The sequence below is a fragment of the Kogia breviceps genome, chromosome 5 (genome assembly GCF_026419965.1).
Source record: "Kogia breviceps isolate mKogBre1 chromosome 5, mKogBre1 haplotype 1, whole genome shotgun sequence".
NCBI classification, from domain to species: Eukaryota; Metazoa; Chordata; class Mammalia; order Artiodactyla; family Physeteridae; genus Kogia; species Kogia breviceps.
This window is the reverse complement of record NC_081314.1, coordinates 20470515-20488025: the sequence shown is the minus strand read 5'-3', so window position 1 is coordinate 20488025 and position 17511 is coordinate 20470515. Positions and strand designations below refer to the sequence as shown.

Genomic DNA, 17511 nt, shown 5'->3' with positions numbered 1-17511 from the left:
CATATACCCTCTCCCCGCCCCCAAGCCATGGCCCCGCCCCGTCCGAGACAGGGCTTGTTGCCTAAGCACTTCGTTCTGGCATCTGATTGGCTCCCCTGCCAGCCCCGCCTCCGTCTCCTCCCACCGCCCTCCCCTCCACGCTCCCACACTGGCGGGCGGAGCTAAGTACGCAGGCGCGGGTGCTGCCTCTGTCTTCTGGTGGCCCGCCCGCTCTCCTCCCCCTCCCTCCCCTCCCCAATCCCCTTCCCCTCCTCTCTGGGCTTGCGTGCGCGCGTCCTCCTCCTTCGCGCGCCGCCGCTAGCCTAGCACTCTCGCTGGAACCCCTGGCCCGCACCTTCCCTTTGCCCTCCGGCTGCGGAGAGGGCGGGCTCCTGCACCGCTGTCGCTGCAGCCCGGGCGGGCGGGGCGGCGGCAGCGGCACGAGAGCCCCGAGGAGGGCCGTACCACCATTCGCCAGCACGCGGGGGGAGCCGCTCGCCCCGCCGCGAACGCCTCGACGACCCCGCGGGGCTGAGGCGTCGCTGCGCTCGGGAGCTTGAGCGCCGAGCCGGCCTCGACCCCGAGCTCGGAGCCCCCGGGCAGAGCCCGCCGCCGGCCCCACCCATCCGGGCCGAGGAGGCCGCGACCATGGCTGAGATGGAGGAGCGGAGCCTGGACAACTTCTTCGCCAAGAGAGACAAGAAGAAGAAGAAGGAGCGGAGCAACCGGGCGGGGAGCGCCGCGGGTTCGGCGGGCGGCGCCGGCGGGAGCAGCGGAGCCGCGGGCGCGGCGGGCGGTGGGGCGGGCGCGGGGACCCGGCCGGGCGACGGCGGGACCGCGGGCGCGGGGGCCACGGGCCCCGGGGCCGCCACCAAGGTTGTGACAAAGGTGAGGGGCCAGGGAGCCTGGGAGTCGGGGCCCGGGCCGCGCGCTTGCGCCCATGTGCCCGCCCCCGCCCGCCTGCCTGCTTGCCTGCCCGGGGAAACGGCCGGGAGGGGCGGCCGTGGCCCGGCTGGCGGGCTGATGGGCGCGGAGACCGCCACGTGACGCGGGCTTCCCACGGCGGGCCGCCTCGCGCTCCCCGCTGGACCCCCGACATCCCGCTCCCGACCCGCGTCGCTTGGCTCGGGCAAGGACGCAGGCCGGCGGCGGCACCCTCCCGGGAAATCGGCCCGGGTCGGAAGTGCATCTATCGAATGACGTCTACTCTGAGTAATTTAGCGTTCTGATTTCAGACCAGTAGTCTGAGCTGAATTTTCTAACAATCGCATTTGTGGCAGCTCTAACTGGCACAACTTGGTCTCGAAGCCCGTAAAAGAAAAGTCTCATGGCAAGATTGAGCTAGACGTTTAGTTGTGCGCTTCCTGTTGATTTCATCTGGCGTTTCCTGGTTGCTTTTAAAGTAACAGGTCTCATGAAGGAACGCGGTGGAAGTAAAGTTTACTCAACGTTTGTCCTCCAGCCTAGTTGGCCTTGGGATTGAGCAAGGGCTTTGGCCAGAAAACGAGTCCACACTTTAGGTTCCAGCCGCTTGATCCCTTTTTCATAGTCTGATAGTTGTCTTAGTTGTGTTTTTACAAATAGCTTTAATTGACTAAGTGGTACCTGTTTTACAGGATGAAGATGAGTGGAAAGAATTTGAGCAAAGAGAGGTTGATTACAGCGGCCTGAGAGTTCAAGCAATGCAAATAAGGTATGGTCTGGTTACAGATGTGCTTAGATAACCCAAGGGATAGATACTGTATGTTTGGAGTTTTTTAGCCCCAAAACAGCATCACAGTACTCTTGTGCTTTAAATATGCTTATTAGGATTCTAATGGATTGTGCCTATTCCTCTGATGGCAGCCCTTCTATATGCTGATCAAATTAGCTGCTAGCTCTAAAATCCTGTGAGAGCTTGCCTGCTTCAAATCTTGGTCAGGCCTTTTTGAGACAGCTAAAATGGATTTTGTTGTTTCAAAATTTTTACTTTTAATATTGGTGGGTCGAACTTAGTTTTTTTTTTGTTTCAAAAAATAACAGATCCTCTCTTGACAGACAAGTTATATATGTATTCGTAATTGAAGCATAGTTAGAGGGAAATAACAGATTTTACGATCAAGTTATACATGTTTTCATAATTGAAGCATAGTTAGAGGGAAATAACAGATTTTACTTATTCACACAGTGAAACCAACTTGTGTAATTAGCACTGAGGTCAAGAAACTGAACATTACACCCTCGTAGTCACTGTTTTCACCCCTCAAATAACCACTAACCTAACACTAGATTAATTTTCCTAGAAATGTATAGAAATGGAATCATAGTCTAAGTACATTTTTAAAGTTCAAGGAAACAGTAATTTCTGAAAATTGAATTGGTTGGCTTTTAGAGGATTTGAAATTAATGTGTTTTATCAAGTCCGGTCTATGGTAGTCACGTGAACTTTAGATTCATGTAAATAAATGTCATGTTTTTGAGGGTCTCATGAAGTAAAATCCATTGGTTTAGATTAAAAACCCTTTATTCTCAGTTTCAAGAAATAAGTGATCCCTGGGAATTCCCTGGCAGTCCAGTGGTTAGGACTCAGCACTCTCACTACCGGGGGGGCCTGGGGTCCATCCCTGGTCCGGGAGCCAAAGTCCCGCCCGCCACACAGCACAGCCAAAAAAAGAAGTGAACCCGATGCACTGCCTCCCAGTTTGAAGTCTGTGATTTATATATGCCCGTGACTGCCTGGCACAGTGGAGGAAATACTTTTCCTTAACAAAATACTGTCTTTTGACCTCTCTAGATTGTAACATTTATGGTGTTAAATAACTTATTTTAAAAAAGGGCTGACTTTTATGACATTTGTTGGATACTTACCACAACTAGGCATTCATGTCCTAGGTTCTTTCACGTCACTGTGTGAGCTTAAGCAAAGTGAAACCTGATTTATAGTGGGAAACTTTTAGGAAATGCAGCTTCCCCACTTTTGAAATACCTTTCGTGGTGGTGTGAAGTAGAGGTGTTTAGACTGGAGGTTTATTCCCAGACACTTCTTGACTTCCTTCGTATGTTAGATGTTTTTTGTTTTTGTTTTTTGTTTTTTCTTTTTTTGGTTGTGTTGGGTCTTTGTTGCTGCGCACGGGCTTTCTCTAGTTGCCGCGAGCAAGGGCTACTCTTCGTTGCAGTGCGCGGGCTTCTCATTGCCGTGGCTTTTCTTGTTGTGAAGCATGGGCTCTAGGCACACGGGCTTCAGCAGTTGCAGCACACAGGCTCAGTAGTTGTGGCATGCGGGCCCTGGAGTGCGCGGGCTTCAGTAGTTGCAGTGCACGGGCTTGGTTGCTCCGCGGCATGTGGGATCTTCCCGGACCAGGGATCAAACCCATGTCCCCTGCATTGGCAGGAGGATTCTTAACCACTGTGCCACCAGGGACGTCCCAATGTTAGATGTTTTTGAAGAGACATAGTTTAGAAAATATCCGTTTTCTTTCCCCTGGGGCTTAACTTTTAAAAATGGGGGGGGTAGGGATGTGGCATTATTAACAGCCATTTGTGATTGTGGAGCTGCCTGTGTGTTTGGTTCCTGTGTTCTGTTGTAGAATAAGGCTCTTGCTCTGCCTTTCCTGACTGCAGGCCCTAGACTGCATGTTCTCGAAGACTCAAACTTACTGAGCAATAGCAGCCCTTTCTGAGGGAAAGGTTTCAAGTTCATTGAATGCTAGAAGTTCATGAGGATATTTAAACTGCACCTATTTTTGTCATTGAATATATATCCCATACCCATTCAAGGTTATTCTTCATTTTTAGCTACTCCCGAGGTGGTGAAACATTTCTTAAATCACTTATCCTTCACCTTTGCCAGGGGCATAAGTAAATCTCAGCTAGTATGAGCCTTAAGGTCTCCTTGACCTGAAGTAGACCAGCTTTTTTATACTGCATTTTTCATTATTTAGCATCTAGTCATTGCCCGTAAGTGGCCATCCAGAGATCTTTCTCTTACCTGCTAACATTGAGAAACATACCTTCTTAAGGAAGCTGCTTTTGTGGATTCTCAGTCACTGTGGAGTCTGGGGTCTATCTCTGTTGTCTTCCTAAATCAACAGAGGGGAATCTAAGGGCTTCCAGGAAAGGCTTGAGAGTGAGAAGCCATCAGAGGGTTAATCTTTCACTTTATACATCTGACCCTTGAACAACATGGGTTTGAACTGCATGGGTCCACTTATATGCAGATATTTTTCAATAGTAAATGCTGTATTACACGACCTGCAGTTGGTTGAATCTACCGATACGGAGGAACCGCAGATGAGGCATGTTAACACCCCTGTTGTTCAAGGGTCAACCATGTACTGAATATCTTTATAAACTTTGTATTAAATGTTCTTGACATTGAAACTCAGTAGGAGTGCGAGTCTACAAGGAAAGACACATTGGTTCAAGAGAATGGGAAGTAGGTTACTTACACAAATAGGATATAGTTGATAATGTGGCAAAAACATGGACTTTAGGGAAAGACAAACCTGGGCTTGCATTTTAGCCCTGCTGCTTATGTGTGACCTTGGGCGAGTCACTTTACTTGTGAATGTAAAATTGAGCAAAATTGAGATGACTACTCAGGATTTTTGTGAGGATTTTGAACAGGATGTTTATAATATATCCACTTGGTTAATGTTAATCAACCTCTCTATTTAGTGGGCAAATTAGAATGTCTTACTCTTGGGAATTTCTCTGCTATTTAACCATGAGGCACCTGCTTTATAATACCAATATTTGAGGAGAAGGGGTAGTGGAGGCACATAATATTATCATGACTAAAGTCCTACTCTGGTGAGTCAGTTCACTATGGACTTAATAGGAGAACATGACATGTTCAGGTTGGCATTAGTATAACCATACAAAGAAAAATCCTTCTCAGAGTTGCTGGAGATCTTCAATGATTGTCTTTTATGACTTGGTCTTACCTTTGGGGCAGAAGCCCTTAGAAGGGGAGAGAAATGAGTTCTCTCTCTTCTCTGGAATTGGAGGTTGGTGGTTATGCCTTTAGTTTGTTACCTTTCTTATCCGTGAGAGAGACAGCCTTGCTATTTCCATATGAAACAAGGGAAAATGAAACTTTGAAGTTGACTTAATATCTTGAAATTCTCCGTCTATAGTCTTAATTTTTTTTCTCCCAACTTATTGTGTTGAAAAATTACAAACCTCAGAAAAGTTGCAAGAATAGTAGAATATGTACCCTTATGCTCTTGCCGGAGATCTACAAATCATTTTTTCTCTTTAGTTAGCTGCATACAGTCTTAAAAGTTCTTGGCACTAGTCCTCGTAGTAAGTTAGCATGCTGGACGTTTGTTGAAGGTGAGTGTGCAATTGAAAGGGGGAAGTTTTCAGCAGCAGCAAGCATACTGTATTAACGTCCTAGCTCACATTTACCCATTAGCTCAAGATTTAAATACCAAGAGTATTATGAGGTCATGTGTCAAGTTTTGTGTTTAAGTTAATAAATCTTATTCAAGATCACATGATTGTTTACAGACAAGTTCTGAGAGGGAAGCCATTGAGATGGTGATAAAAGAAGGGGCCAAGCGCTTGAGCTTAGATTATTGGTTGATAGTAGGACCTATAGGCCTTTCTCATTAAAATGGATTTGAGGAAAAAAGATTTCATTTACTACTTATTACTAAATGGTGAGCATTTGTCATGTTTCAATAAAAAATTGAGTCCTTGGAGCCCAGTGCTTTTCTAAGAATCTTAAGAAATCTAGACTTTTAAACCCATTAGGTAGAGCTGGTTAAGTTGTCCTTTGAAGAGAAGAAATTATTCCAGCATCCAAGCTAGTTTCATTGTAGCAAATATTTGTGGGACTGCTGTGTCCTGGATATTGGGCGTTGACTGCTGTGTCTTGGAGTTGTAAAAAAATAACTCATGCTCTCCTGAACACTAGTAGATCATTTCAGTGATGCGTAGGGGCCGTGGAGTCCAGGAGAGGCGCTTAGGTCTACTATGAACAGGCCAAGAAAGAGTCCTTGGATGAAATACAGTGACATTTTAAGCTGCCAGCCATGGCTCATCAGGCCATTTCTATCCCCCTGGTTTACTGTTTTAACAGTGGTTGGATAATAGGGTCAAATCAGTGGAGCTGCCCAGCATTCCGGCAAAAGTGCAGTCAAGTCCAGATTTTGTTTTAGCTGCTTTTGGGGAAGGGGGAGTTAGGATACATAAATTCTCCTGTAATGTCCCTTGAGATAAGGAGGTAAGAATGTTCTGTTCTTTATAAACACACTGCTGTAGAATGTGTCATCCCTGATCAATCTTACTAAAAAAAAGTGACTTTCTCAAATCTCAAAATAGGGAAAATTTTTGTTTCATATTGTAGAGCTATAAAGAGTGAAATGAAGTAATAGGCAACCTGAAAGAATATGGGCTCTGGAGTCCCAATGACTTGGCTCTGCTACATTGTAGCCCTGGTGAAGGTACTTAAGTATTTGAATATCAGTCTCCTCATATGTACAATGGGTCTTCTCCCTGCCTTAGTGTTATTTCAATTTTTAACTTTGTAAAACAGGTACAACACTGCCTGGCATAGTAGATGCTCAGTAAATATTCCTTTTTGTAGCATTATCATTCCCGCTACCCCAAAATAGTGCCTTACAGACTAATGCATATTTAAGACAGTATACTTTGGATTGTGGTAATGAATTTACAGTAGCATTGTAGTTTTTATTTTTATTTTATTTATTTATTTTTGCGGTACGCGGGCCTCTCACTGTTGTGGCCTCTCCCGTTGCAGAGCTCAGGCTCAGTGGCCATGGCTCACAGGCCCAGCCACTTCACAGCATGTGGGATCTTCCCGGACCAGGGCACAAACCTGTGTCCCCTGCATTGGCCAGGCGGACTCTCAACCACTGCACCACCAGGGTAGCCCTACTTATTTATTTTTTTAGTATTGTAGTTTTTAAAACATCAAATTTAGCTGATGAGACGTTGTATATTATATTTGGGTCAGACGCCAAATTTTAACCTAGTTGTCTTCTGTGGAAATAATTCTCTGCAACGTGTTTTTTGGTCTTTGGCATTTGGAGGTTTGACATTTTCTGGAATATGTAAATATGAAAGAGTAGTAGGCTATTTAAATTATTTCTGTCCTGCCATTGTTATTATAGCACTTTGGCAAGGCTCTTAGCATCTCTGGGCCTTATTTCCGTCTGTTGGATGAAGTGTCTTGACTAGACAATTTACAATGTTTAGTTTAGCTGGTATTTCAGAATCTTATGAAGGAAAATACTAAGTTGTCTTGTGCATGTTATCAATATACAATCCCTCTAATTAAAACAGATCACTCTTATTTTCTAGTAATAGTTTATAATCTAGAGGTATTTTAGATTTGTGATTTTTAAAATTCATTTCTTCACTTGGCTCTGAGGGTGAAAAGGTGATGAACACTAGACAGTAAAGGAATCTTCTTTTCTTTGAGACTGTCAGCATTCTATCACTAAATTGGAGTTTTTCTTCAAATTTTTTTTTTTTTTGCAGATTAGGAAAACAATGTATTTGTTCTTTAGAACATTTGAAGAGTATAACAGCATAAAGAAATATGCAAGAATTATTCATAATCCCTTCTGCTTAGGGATAATCAGTGTTAAAATTTTTTTGGTTTTCAGTTTATTGCAAGCTGATAATTCTGGAGTTTAAATATTAAAATAATTTAAGGGAAAAGCTATTTTAATTCAGTGCATTGTTGAAATTAACTATTTCTAAATGTAACTGACCAAATGAAAGCTATCACAGTTTGGGGATATAAGAGTGTAAAAGTGCCATGAGGTCACTTAAATCTTTGTGGGATCTTATCACCCTGTCTGGCATGGATTGGGTTGCTGCCACATTGCTACATAGTCAGTTATAGCTAGGTGAGTAACACCTGTGCTTTTACTCATGGACCAAGCAAATTACATTTTAGTGTAATTACGTAAGTGTGGCTTCAGAGGTGGGTAAGTTTTTAAAAAAACTTCTTTGGGGACAATTTTGACATTTGGATACCACTGTTAGACTCCTGGATAAATTACGACTTTCATACTCTTACCTGATCGTTCTACTTAAAAGCTTTAGGAAGCAAGGTCATACTGCTTAGTGTCCATTTTAAAAGAACATGTTTTCATGTTACTTTTTTTTTTTTTAATGAAAAGGTGGTATATGTGGTGCTTATATGAAAACTCAGATATTAAAATGCTGGAGAAGGTGTGAAGAAAAGGGAACCCTCTTGCACTGTTGGTGGGAATTAATACAGCCACTATGGAGAACAGTATGGAGGTTCCTTAAAAAACTAAAAATAGAACTACTGTACAACCCAGCAATCCCACTACTGTGCATATACCCTGAAAAAACCATAATTCAAAAAGAGTCATGTACCACAATGTTCATTGCAGCTCTATTTACAATAGCCAGGACATGGAAGCAACCTAAGTGTGCATGGACAAGTGAATGGATAAAGATGTGGCACATATATACAATGGAATATTACTCAGCCATAAAAAGAAACGAAATTGAGTTATTTGTAGTGAGGTAGATGGACCTAGAGTCTGTCATACAGAGTGAAGTAAGTCAGAAAGAGAAAAATAAATACTGTATGCTAACACATATATATGGAATTTTAAAAAGATAAGAAAAAAAATGGTTCTGAAGACCCTAGGGGCAGGACAAGAATAAAGACATAGACTAGAGAATGGACTTGAGAACATGGGGAGGGGTAAGGGTAAGGTGGGACGAAGTGAGAGAGTGGCATGGACATATATACACTACCAAATGTAAATTAGATAGCTAGTGAGAAGCAGCCGCATAGCACAGGGAGAGAGATCAGCTTGGTGCTTTGTGACCACCTAGAGGGGTGGGATAGGGAGGATGGGAGGGAGGTTCAAGAGGGAGGGGATATGGGGATATATGATTCACTTTGTTATAAAGCAGAAACTAACACACCATTGTAAAGCAATTATACTCCAATAAAGATGTTTTAAAAAATAATAAATAAATAAAAAGCATGTAATACCAAATGCTTACGGCACTTACCATGTGCCAGGCACTGTTCTCAGTGCTTTATGTCTGTTAATCAGTCTTCATAATGGGACTGTTACCCCCTTTTTACACGAGGAGACTGAGGCATACAGAAGTTAGATGCCATACTTAGTCTTCCTGGCTAGTAAATGGCAGAGCCTGGGTGTATTGAACCAGGCAGTTTGGCTTTAAAATCTGCTCGCTCCATGAAGAAAATAAAGTTATACATTCTAGCACCCACTTTTTAACATTTACCCAAGAAATCATTCTAGTTGTCTTTCTATCTATATTAGGTGCATAGATTTTTAGTATTGATACATTGTGGTTTATGTGACCTGATTATTACTTCCATGTTAGTGTAGGCCTAACATCATTTTAAATGTCTCCATGGGATTCTATTATGTGTTAGCAAAAAGGAAGACTGAAGCCTGGCTTACCCATACTCCCCATGCTTTTTTCTTCTCAAACTATAGTCTTTAGTAAAATCATGCTCTAAATGCAGATTGTAGGTAAGTTTGTTCCCTTGTCCGCTTTCTGTTGCCACCGTAAGCCTCTAAATTCATGAATCATCTCTGGTTGGTGGGCAATATGTGATGGTACTATTATCTGAGTGTCTTTAAAGAAGACCATTAGCTATTCAAGAAATTTGTTATATAGCCAGAATTTACTTTAATAGACATGGAAAGAAACCACCCTTAGATGTCATTTTGCAGAAACCAGGATATGCCCTGATGTTCCCAAGGTCACAGTCAGGGTGGGAGTCATATATACGTTGTTATGGCCATTGCCATGGATCAGATATCAAAAGGAGAAAATGTCTGAAAGACTGGAAGGCCAGGGACAGAGCTTTAGGCAGCAGCATATAGCATTTTCTTTTTTTTCTTTTTGTTGCATTGGGTCTTCACAGCTGCTCCCGGTTTTTCTCTTTGTTGCGGTGCACAGGCTTCTCATTGCATTGGCTTCTCGTTGAGCATGGGCTCTAGGCACATGGGCTTCAGTAGTTGCAGTATGCAGGTTCAGTAGTCGCAGCATGTGAGCCCTAGAGCATTGGGGCTTCAGTAGTTGAGGCACATGGGCTCAGTAGTTGCAGTATGTGGGCTTCAGTAGTTATGGCACACGGGCTCTAGAGCACAGGCTCAGTAGTTGTGGCACATGGGCTTAGTTCCTCCGCGGCATGTGGGATCTTCCTGGACCAGGGCTCAAACCCATGTCCCCGTCCCCTGCATTGGCAGGCGGATTCTCTGTGTGTGTGTGTGTGTGTGTGTGTGTGTGTGTGTGTGTGTGTGTGTGTGTGTGTGTGGTACGCGGGCCTCTCACTGTTGTGGCCCCTCCCGTTGGGGAGCACAGGCTCAGCGGCCATGGCTCATGGGCCCAGCCGCTCCGCGGCATGTGGGATCTTCCCGGACCGGGACATGAACCCATATCCCCTGCATCAGCAGGCGGATTCTCAACCACTGCGCCACCAGGGAAGCCCTGCAGGCGGATTCTTAACCACTGCTCCACCAGGGAAGTCCCGCAGCATGTTTTTTTAATAGAGGAAAGGACAGTTAGATTGATGACAGAGATTGATAAGCTGAAGACCTAGGAAACACCACCACTGTCATGGAAAGTAATCCAGGGAGAAGGTTGGTGGTCTGTGCCAGGTGCATCATCTGCAAGGGCAAAGAGTTGCAAAAAGGAAGTTTGATTTGGCAATTATCTTTGTGCTGTCAAGCCAGTGGTATAGAGAGAGGCAAGATATATGTACTTGATAATTTAGCAAATTCAGGCTTACATAAAATAGTAGTAAGTAATCCAACACAAGGAGAAATAATCAAAGATACCATGCAGAGATCACAGACTTCTGACTCAAGTCAATTCAAGAATAAAGAAATAAGGACTTGCCTGGCAGCCCAGTGGTTAAGAATTCGCCTTCCAATGCAGGGGATGTGGGTTCAATCCCTGGTTGGGGATCTAAGATACCATATGCCTTGTGGCCAAAAAACCAAGAAAACATAAAACAGAAGCAATATTTTAACAGATTCAGTAAAGACATTAAAAATGGTCCACATCAAATCTTAAAAATTAAAAATAGGCATTAAATAGAACAGTTCAGTCAGTCTTAGTGGTATGTCACCACTGAGGATATATTTTGCATTTATAATCACTAGTAAGCCAAAGACTGAGTTCTTGTATTCTCTGAGTTCTTATATTCTCACCCATTTAAAAATGGGTGACACATCCGTGATGTTAGGGACCAGTTCTGTATACTTCCTATGTCTAGACAGTAGAGACTGACATTAGTAAAGTATGAAGCACTGATGTAAATACTGAATGCTAACTTGTTTTCCTCTGTTGGAATGTGAATTAATTTTGAGAGTATTTTTTTACATGTACTAAAGGATTAGCAAATGAAATTATACAACTTTTAAAACCCATTCATTTGATCACTAAAAATATGCTTACCACAAGTGCCTGTTTGTACACTTTGGTCCTAGAAAAAAAATCAAGTAATTGTACTTTTAATCTTTCAAGTTGCCCTTTTCTCTACATTTCAGGTTAGATTGACCTCTCTTCCCAACCTCAGTAGGGGCTGCTATAAATAATCAACAAAGATTGTTAAAAGCCTGGCATGTCAGTACATTAAATATTTCTAGATGTTCTTGAGTGTATGGAGTTCGCAAAAAGGGAAATGGAGACTGTCAGACAGAGAGGTTTTCTGAACCTTTTTCCAGCAATGAATCCTTTTACATGAAGTCCTAATGCATAAAATAGATAAAATCCCCTAATTCTTCCTCTCTTTTTTTTTTTTTTTTTTTTTTTTTTAAAAACAAGTGAGGCATTTGGGCTTAAAGAGGTTAAGTACCTTCTCCAGAGTCACAGATCATTATTGATAGAATTAAGGATTTGGACTGACAGTTTTCCTGGTGTTTCTGTAATTGAATTCACTTGTTTATTTTCCAATAGTGAAAAGGAAGAAGATGAAAATGAAAAAAGAGAAGATCCAGGTGATAACTGGGAAGAAGGCGGAGGAGGTGGTGGTGGTGTAGAAAAATCTTCAGGTCCCTGGAATAAAACAGCTCCGGTACTAGCACCTCCTGCTCCAGTAGTTGGTAATCTTCATATTTTATTTTCTTAAAGATGTCTATTTGTGTATAATTTTATGTGCAGTCAGCTTTCAACTAAATGCATGCTTGCACTGAGTGAGTAGGGTCTTCTTTCCATTCCCAGGAGAGAGATTTGTGTCTAATCTAAAGACTTTCATATCGTCAATAAAGAAATTTGGAAGTTAAGGCTATAGGCTGCTTAAATCTTACTGCAGTCCTATAGCTTGCCAGATTTACATGTTTAAGCATTTTTTTTTTCAATGTTTGCTGGCTGACTAAGGAATATTGGGTACCTGTGTCTTTTTTTTTCCATTCCCCATTTTACTCCGTCTGAAGGATGAATTCTCAGAAGGGTGGATTTTATCACTCCCAAGAGGATGAAAAGTGCTTCTTGGCTCGGGGGAGAGTGGGAATGGTAAAGAAATCTTAGATCTTACAGTGGTTTGTGGCCCATCAGAGGGCCAGAGTATGTAAACATATGTATAGTGTATCTGTGGTATTAACATTTTTTGCTTGGGGCATGGGGACAGTATTGTTCAGGAGAAAGTTGTCTAAAAAGGCTCTTTTAGGAAGGCAATAATGAAAAAATGTTGAGAAATAATGCTCTAATGTATACCCATTTTATACAGAATAATATAAAGAATAACAACTCACCCCAAATGTTACTGTCCAAAGATCACAGATTACTACCATGCATAGTTTTTGCATGTTTCTTTCTAGCTGCATTACACTTGAGCTAATAAATGATGTAGAGATGTTCATTTGAAAGGAAGCTTTTGATAACTAGAAAACATGTGTAAAACACTGAATTCATGTTTAGGATGGGGTGGGGGGAAATGGTATGTAAGAAAAGCTGTCCAGGCTGTGTCCCCAAAATCTTGGTCATGGTACAAGACTTTGGGCTGCTTAATTTTTTCTCCTGTTTTACTAGAAAATAAAAAATTTCATTGATGATGTAAAAGTGGTCATACTTCGAAAGGTAGTCCCTGGTGAGGCCTGTCTCCCAGGACCAGCAGATTCCTTTCCCACTTCCAATAAGTTGACTTAATAGAACTCATTTACATAGATAATTAAAACTGTACATGGAAGAGAAATTGGAAGACTACTTTTACCCTAGAAAAATAGGCCTTTGCTTTTGGACATTTCCTCAGATAACTTTCCTTCTGTTGTTCAGAGACCCTTAATGTAAGTATTATTTTTTTCCATAACTGTTAAAATGATAAGAAATTCAGGAGTAGCTTATTAAAACGCCAAGCACTTGAATAGTTTCTCTAAACTGTTTTGAAATGTTAGTTACAGAAACCCCAGAACCGACAATGACTAGTGGCGTGTATAGGCCTCCTGGGGCCAGGTTGACCACAACAAGGAAAGCACCCCAAGGACCACCAGAAATCTACAGTGATACACAGTTCCCATCCCTGCAGTCCACTGCCAAGCATGTAGAAAGCCGGAAGTAAGTATTCTCAATATTGTGTTTTGGAGCCTTATCCTTTGGCCAGGGAGTGGGGTATTTGGGATTTAAAAACCCACCTGGGGTGTTGCAGTAAACCCCAAGCTGCAGCTGAGAGGCAACTGAGAATTAAGGTGGGACTTATATGCCCAGGACTGGGGGGAGAAGGGGTGAAGGACCCAGGGGGTGGGGGGGCAAGGGGAAAGAGCACCAAAGACAAACTTCGTCTGCAAGTTTCCCTTGTCCCTAGTTTATGTCATTCTGTAGCCATGACAAGTCTCATCTAGTAAGGATTCTTAATAAATATTAAGTACATTATTGCTGCTCCTGTGTTCCTTGTAATATAGAAACTAGAAAAGTCAGCAATATTTCATTATATTCCCAGTTGATGTGAGTAGATGAAAGATGCTGGCATTTATAAATCTAATATTAAAAATAATCTTATTTCAGCAGGTACTTAAAATGAATGCTACCTGGAGTTAAATGACCACATATGGCACATCCATATTTTATTTAGGGACATGAATTTTTTTACAAAGTAAATAAAATGGGAAGAAATGTAAATGACATCAGATGGAAATTTTTCAGGGTGGCTTTTAAATTTAAAAATCCCAGCGTTTTTGCCTCTTTGAGAGCACAGCTGGCTTGAATTTAAACCTCCACTTGACTTGTCCCTGTGCTCTGTCCTCCACGAGAGGCAGTGATTCACCACCCTCATCTTTATCTGACCCACTCCCATGAAGTAGATGTGTGGAGAGTTCTTTAAATAATGAGTAGAACTTTACTTGAATGAGGAAATTGTTGTTCTTACTTTATGCATAAAGAAAGAGATGTGTATTGTCTATTATTTGCCAAGAGTAACCGTGAGTCTTAGAAGGAATCACCATGTCATTAGACAGCTTTTTAACTTTCCAGTTGTCTTGAAGTTGGTCCCAAAATAGGTTTTCAGTTAATAGTATTCAGTAGATTTGCTACCATAGAAAATAGGACCCTAGAGCTTCAGTACAGTATTCTAAATTTTCTGTTCAATTGAAGCCTTAAAAATGGTTTTGGTAAGGATTTATATACCAGTTTCCCCCTCCTGTCCCTTCCTCAAGATTTTTCTAAGGGGTGGCTTTTTTTTAAATTCAAGGAAGGATATTTTCAAAACAACCTAGTGAAGAAGAAATATTTACTGATTACATTTCTTTTCCCTTAGGGATAAAGAAATGGAGAAGAGCTTTGAAGTAGTAAGACACAAAACTAGAGGTAGGGATGAGGTTTCAAAAAACCAGGCCCTTAAACTTCAGCTAGACAACCAGTATGCTGTACTTGAGAATCAGAAAAGCAACCACACACAGTACAATTAAGGAATGGTGTTTGCTAACCCTTCTAAGGTAACTAGACCACAGCTAACCACCACGGACAGCCATCCATCATCTGATCTCTGCTGGATCTACAACTGATGCAGACCACTCGGTAGACGGGACCGGCCCTATTGCACTATGGAAGTTTAAAGTATCACAACTGCTCTTTATGTGTATTGGATTTAGGGGGGTTTTCATTGTTACATAAATGTGTGAACTAGATTCAGCAGTGTTCTTTCAGAGTTACTCTGCAAATACAAAAAAATCAAAAACTGCCGCCAGTGGTCATTTCAAAATCTTTTTATGTTCAGATACTGAGCCTTCGTAAGGGTTGACTACCTCAGATTTGCTGCACTCATTGTGGACTTCATGTGGATCACAACTTCTGGATAAGAAGGTTACAGCTTTTAAGTGTCGATGTGAAACTTGAAACCAGCTCTACTGGATTCCTATCAGAAATCCTGCAGAAAGTCAGCCATCTGGGTTCTGATCTGCTGTAAAAGAGGAAGATTTAAGTGACCTTAATTAACCTGTCCTGTGCCCCATTCATAAGGAACACTCTGTAGTGGGTATTAGACTTCCTGGAACATGCCGCTCTCAAAAGAACTGATGTGTTCAGATAATCTGTGTAGGGCTGTGATTTATAATTTAAACTTTGAGTTGTATTCTGAGGTAACCACAAATTAAATTCAACCAAACTCGGGTCACCAAGTGGGAAAAGGGGTCGGGGGGGAATAATCTTATTTTTTTAGTAATTTTGTATTTGGGTAGTGCTTTTTCTGTGTTCCATATTAAGGCTTTTTTTTTTCTTTCTTTTTCTTTTTCTTTTTCTTTTTTTGCTTTGACTTGGAATAGTTCTTTGACAGAGCATATTGCTTGGCTAAGTAACCTGAAATATGCATTGGAATTGTGAAACGTCTCATGAATTTGCCAATCCCTAGAGCAGAACCAGATGGCCTTTGATGTAAAGGGCAGTAGATGCAGGGGGCTGTACTTCAGGTGCTGTTAAAGCTTCCTCTAATCAGGTCTAAGTTGTATAGTAAACTGGTGAAAAGAGTATATTTTCTGCTCAGGCCAAGGGAGTCACAGATGTGTCCTTATAAATTCAAAGCAGTGAAAGCAAAACCTCAACCTAAAACCCACTGAAGTTTCATGGATCTTGCATGATCTCTGACAAGAATTCCAGATGCACTTGTGCCCAAACGTTTAAGGTATTAGACGCAGTGATTGTCCCAGCCTAGCTCTGTCATCAACCTCCTGGTGTGTCTTTTTACGTTGTTCATTTGGAGAGTCAGGGGCGAAAGACAGGTGATGTAGCACTTCTGTTTTTAATGATTACAGCTTAAACTATCCAGTAATTTTTAGTCCTGGAAAAGGGCATCAGGACACTACCCAGGATTACTGAAAAGTCTTTCCATCTATTGAGATAGTCTGGTAATTTCCTAGTTTTGTATCTTCAGTTCAATAGAAATATTTCAAAGTGGCATGTGACCACTTGATGCAGAGTCTGGGTTTCTCTATAATAAAATCCCTTTGCCAAATATAGGAGTTGCAGACTTGCTACTGGCAAGAGTGAAGCAAATGGGTGAGTAAAACTATCCTGATGTGGGAGCATTTTCCTCTAGGAGTTCAGTCTTGATAAGTGTCAGTGCAGGAATCGCACTCCTAGGAGTGTTACAGAGTCATCTGCTGTCAGATGCGAACCATATCTGGGCAATAATGTTGGCATTATTTGAAGTGGCAGGCAGGATGCCTACGTTCTGGTGTACTTGGGTGAGTAGCTGAGCCAGCCAAGGAGAGGTTGGATGAGTGAGAAACAAAGGATTCTTGGTTAATCTGAAGACTTCATTTGAGAACCAAAAATCTTTTAACAAATAACTTCTTGGACCTTGAGCCACATATTTCCCCTAAAAAGTATGCATTTTTTTCCAGCAAAATTTTGTTGGGGGTTATGTTATTGAGGAATAAACTGAGATGAATATGTGGAAATGTTAACTTAATGGCATAGAAATCTGAAGACCTGCAGGAGATTTAAAAATTCCAACCCTTGTTATAACTTTTTAAAAGATTGTGAAATTATCAAAATGCACATGAATCAAGTTTTAATATGCTGTATGATGGGTGGATGAGGCTGTCCATTGTACCATTTCTTTCTTTGAATTCTCAGGCATGGTTTGGCAGTGCAAAAACTCTGTAACATTAACAAATTCAATAAAAAGTAAATATGTAGATTTTGGGGTCTGGTGGTTTTTACTCTTAACTGGTAACTGATTCTCTATCTTTGAAAATGGAGAATTGAGGACATTCCTCCTTTGCTCTAGGAGGCTGTTAATGTCATCTCGAGTGTACTCTTAATGTTAAAACCAGACCTGGAATGAAATTGGCTGTGAACCTGTGATGAATATTCTTTTCCAGAGAGAAACGTTGAAATTTACTCTTGTCTTCATTGCTATATTAAATTGTGTTATCTTAGACCATGGTAGGGAAATCTACAGTCTCTACTCTGTAAACTAAAGATTTCAGGGCTTGTCCTCTGAGAAGCTTATGAATTTCTCAAATGAGCCATTTTAAATTTCAGGATTTAGTCTGGATTATAGTCCCTAAATTTCTAAACTAGAGGAAGTATATTTTCAGTCATTTTTGGTTG

General features: G+C 41.8%; 1 protein-coding gene across 3 annotated transcripts; it reads left to right on the top strand.

Annotated features, from left to right (window-relative positions):
• Positions 1-309: 309 nt before the first annotated feature.
• Positions 310-17093, top strand: CDV3 (CDV3 homolog). 3 transcript variants are annotated; one of them, XM_059065351.2, is made up of 5 exons: positions 310-867; positions 1596-1672; positions 11929-12074; positions 13362-13521; positions 14717-17093. In XM_059065351.2, the coding sequence occupies exons 1-5, from the start codon at positions 628-630 to the stop codon at positions 14865-14867; spliced, it is 774 nt and encodes a 257-aa protein (XP_058921334.1). In that variant the 5' UTR covers positions 310-627; the 3' UTR covers positions 14868-17093. The 3 variants fall into 3 exon arrangements, with proteins under 3 accessions (XP_058921334.1, XP_058921337.1, XP_058921338.1); XM_059065354.2 differs by having other exon boundaries at positions 536-867; positions 15176-17093; XM_059065355.2 differs by having other exon boundaries at positions 536-867; positions 14895-17093.
• Positions 17094-17511: the final 418 nt, after the last annotated feature.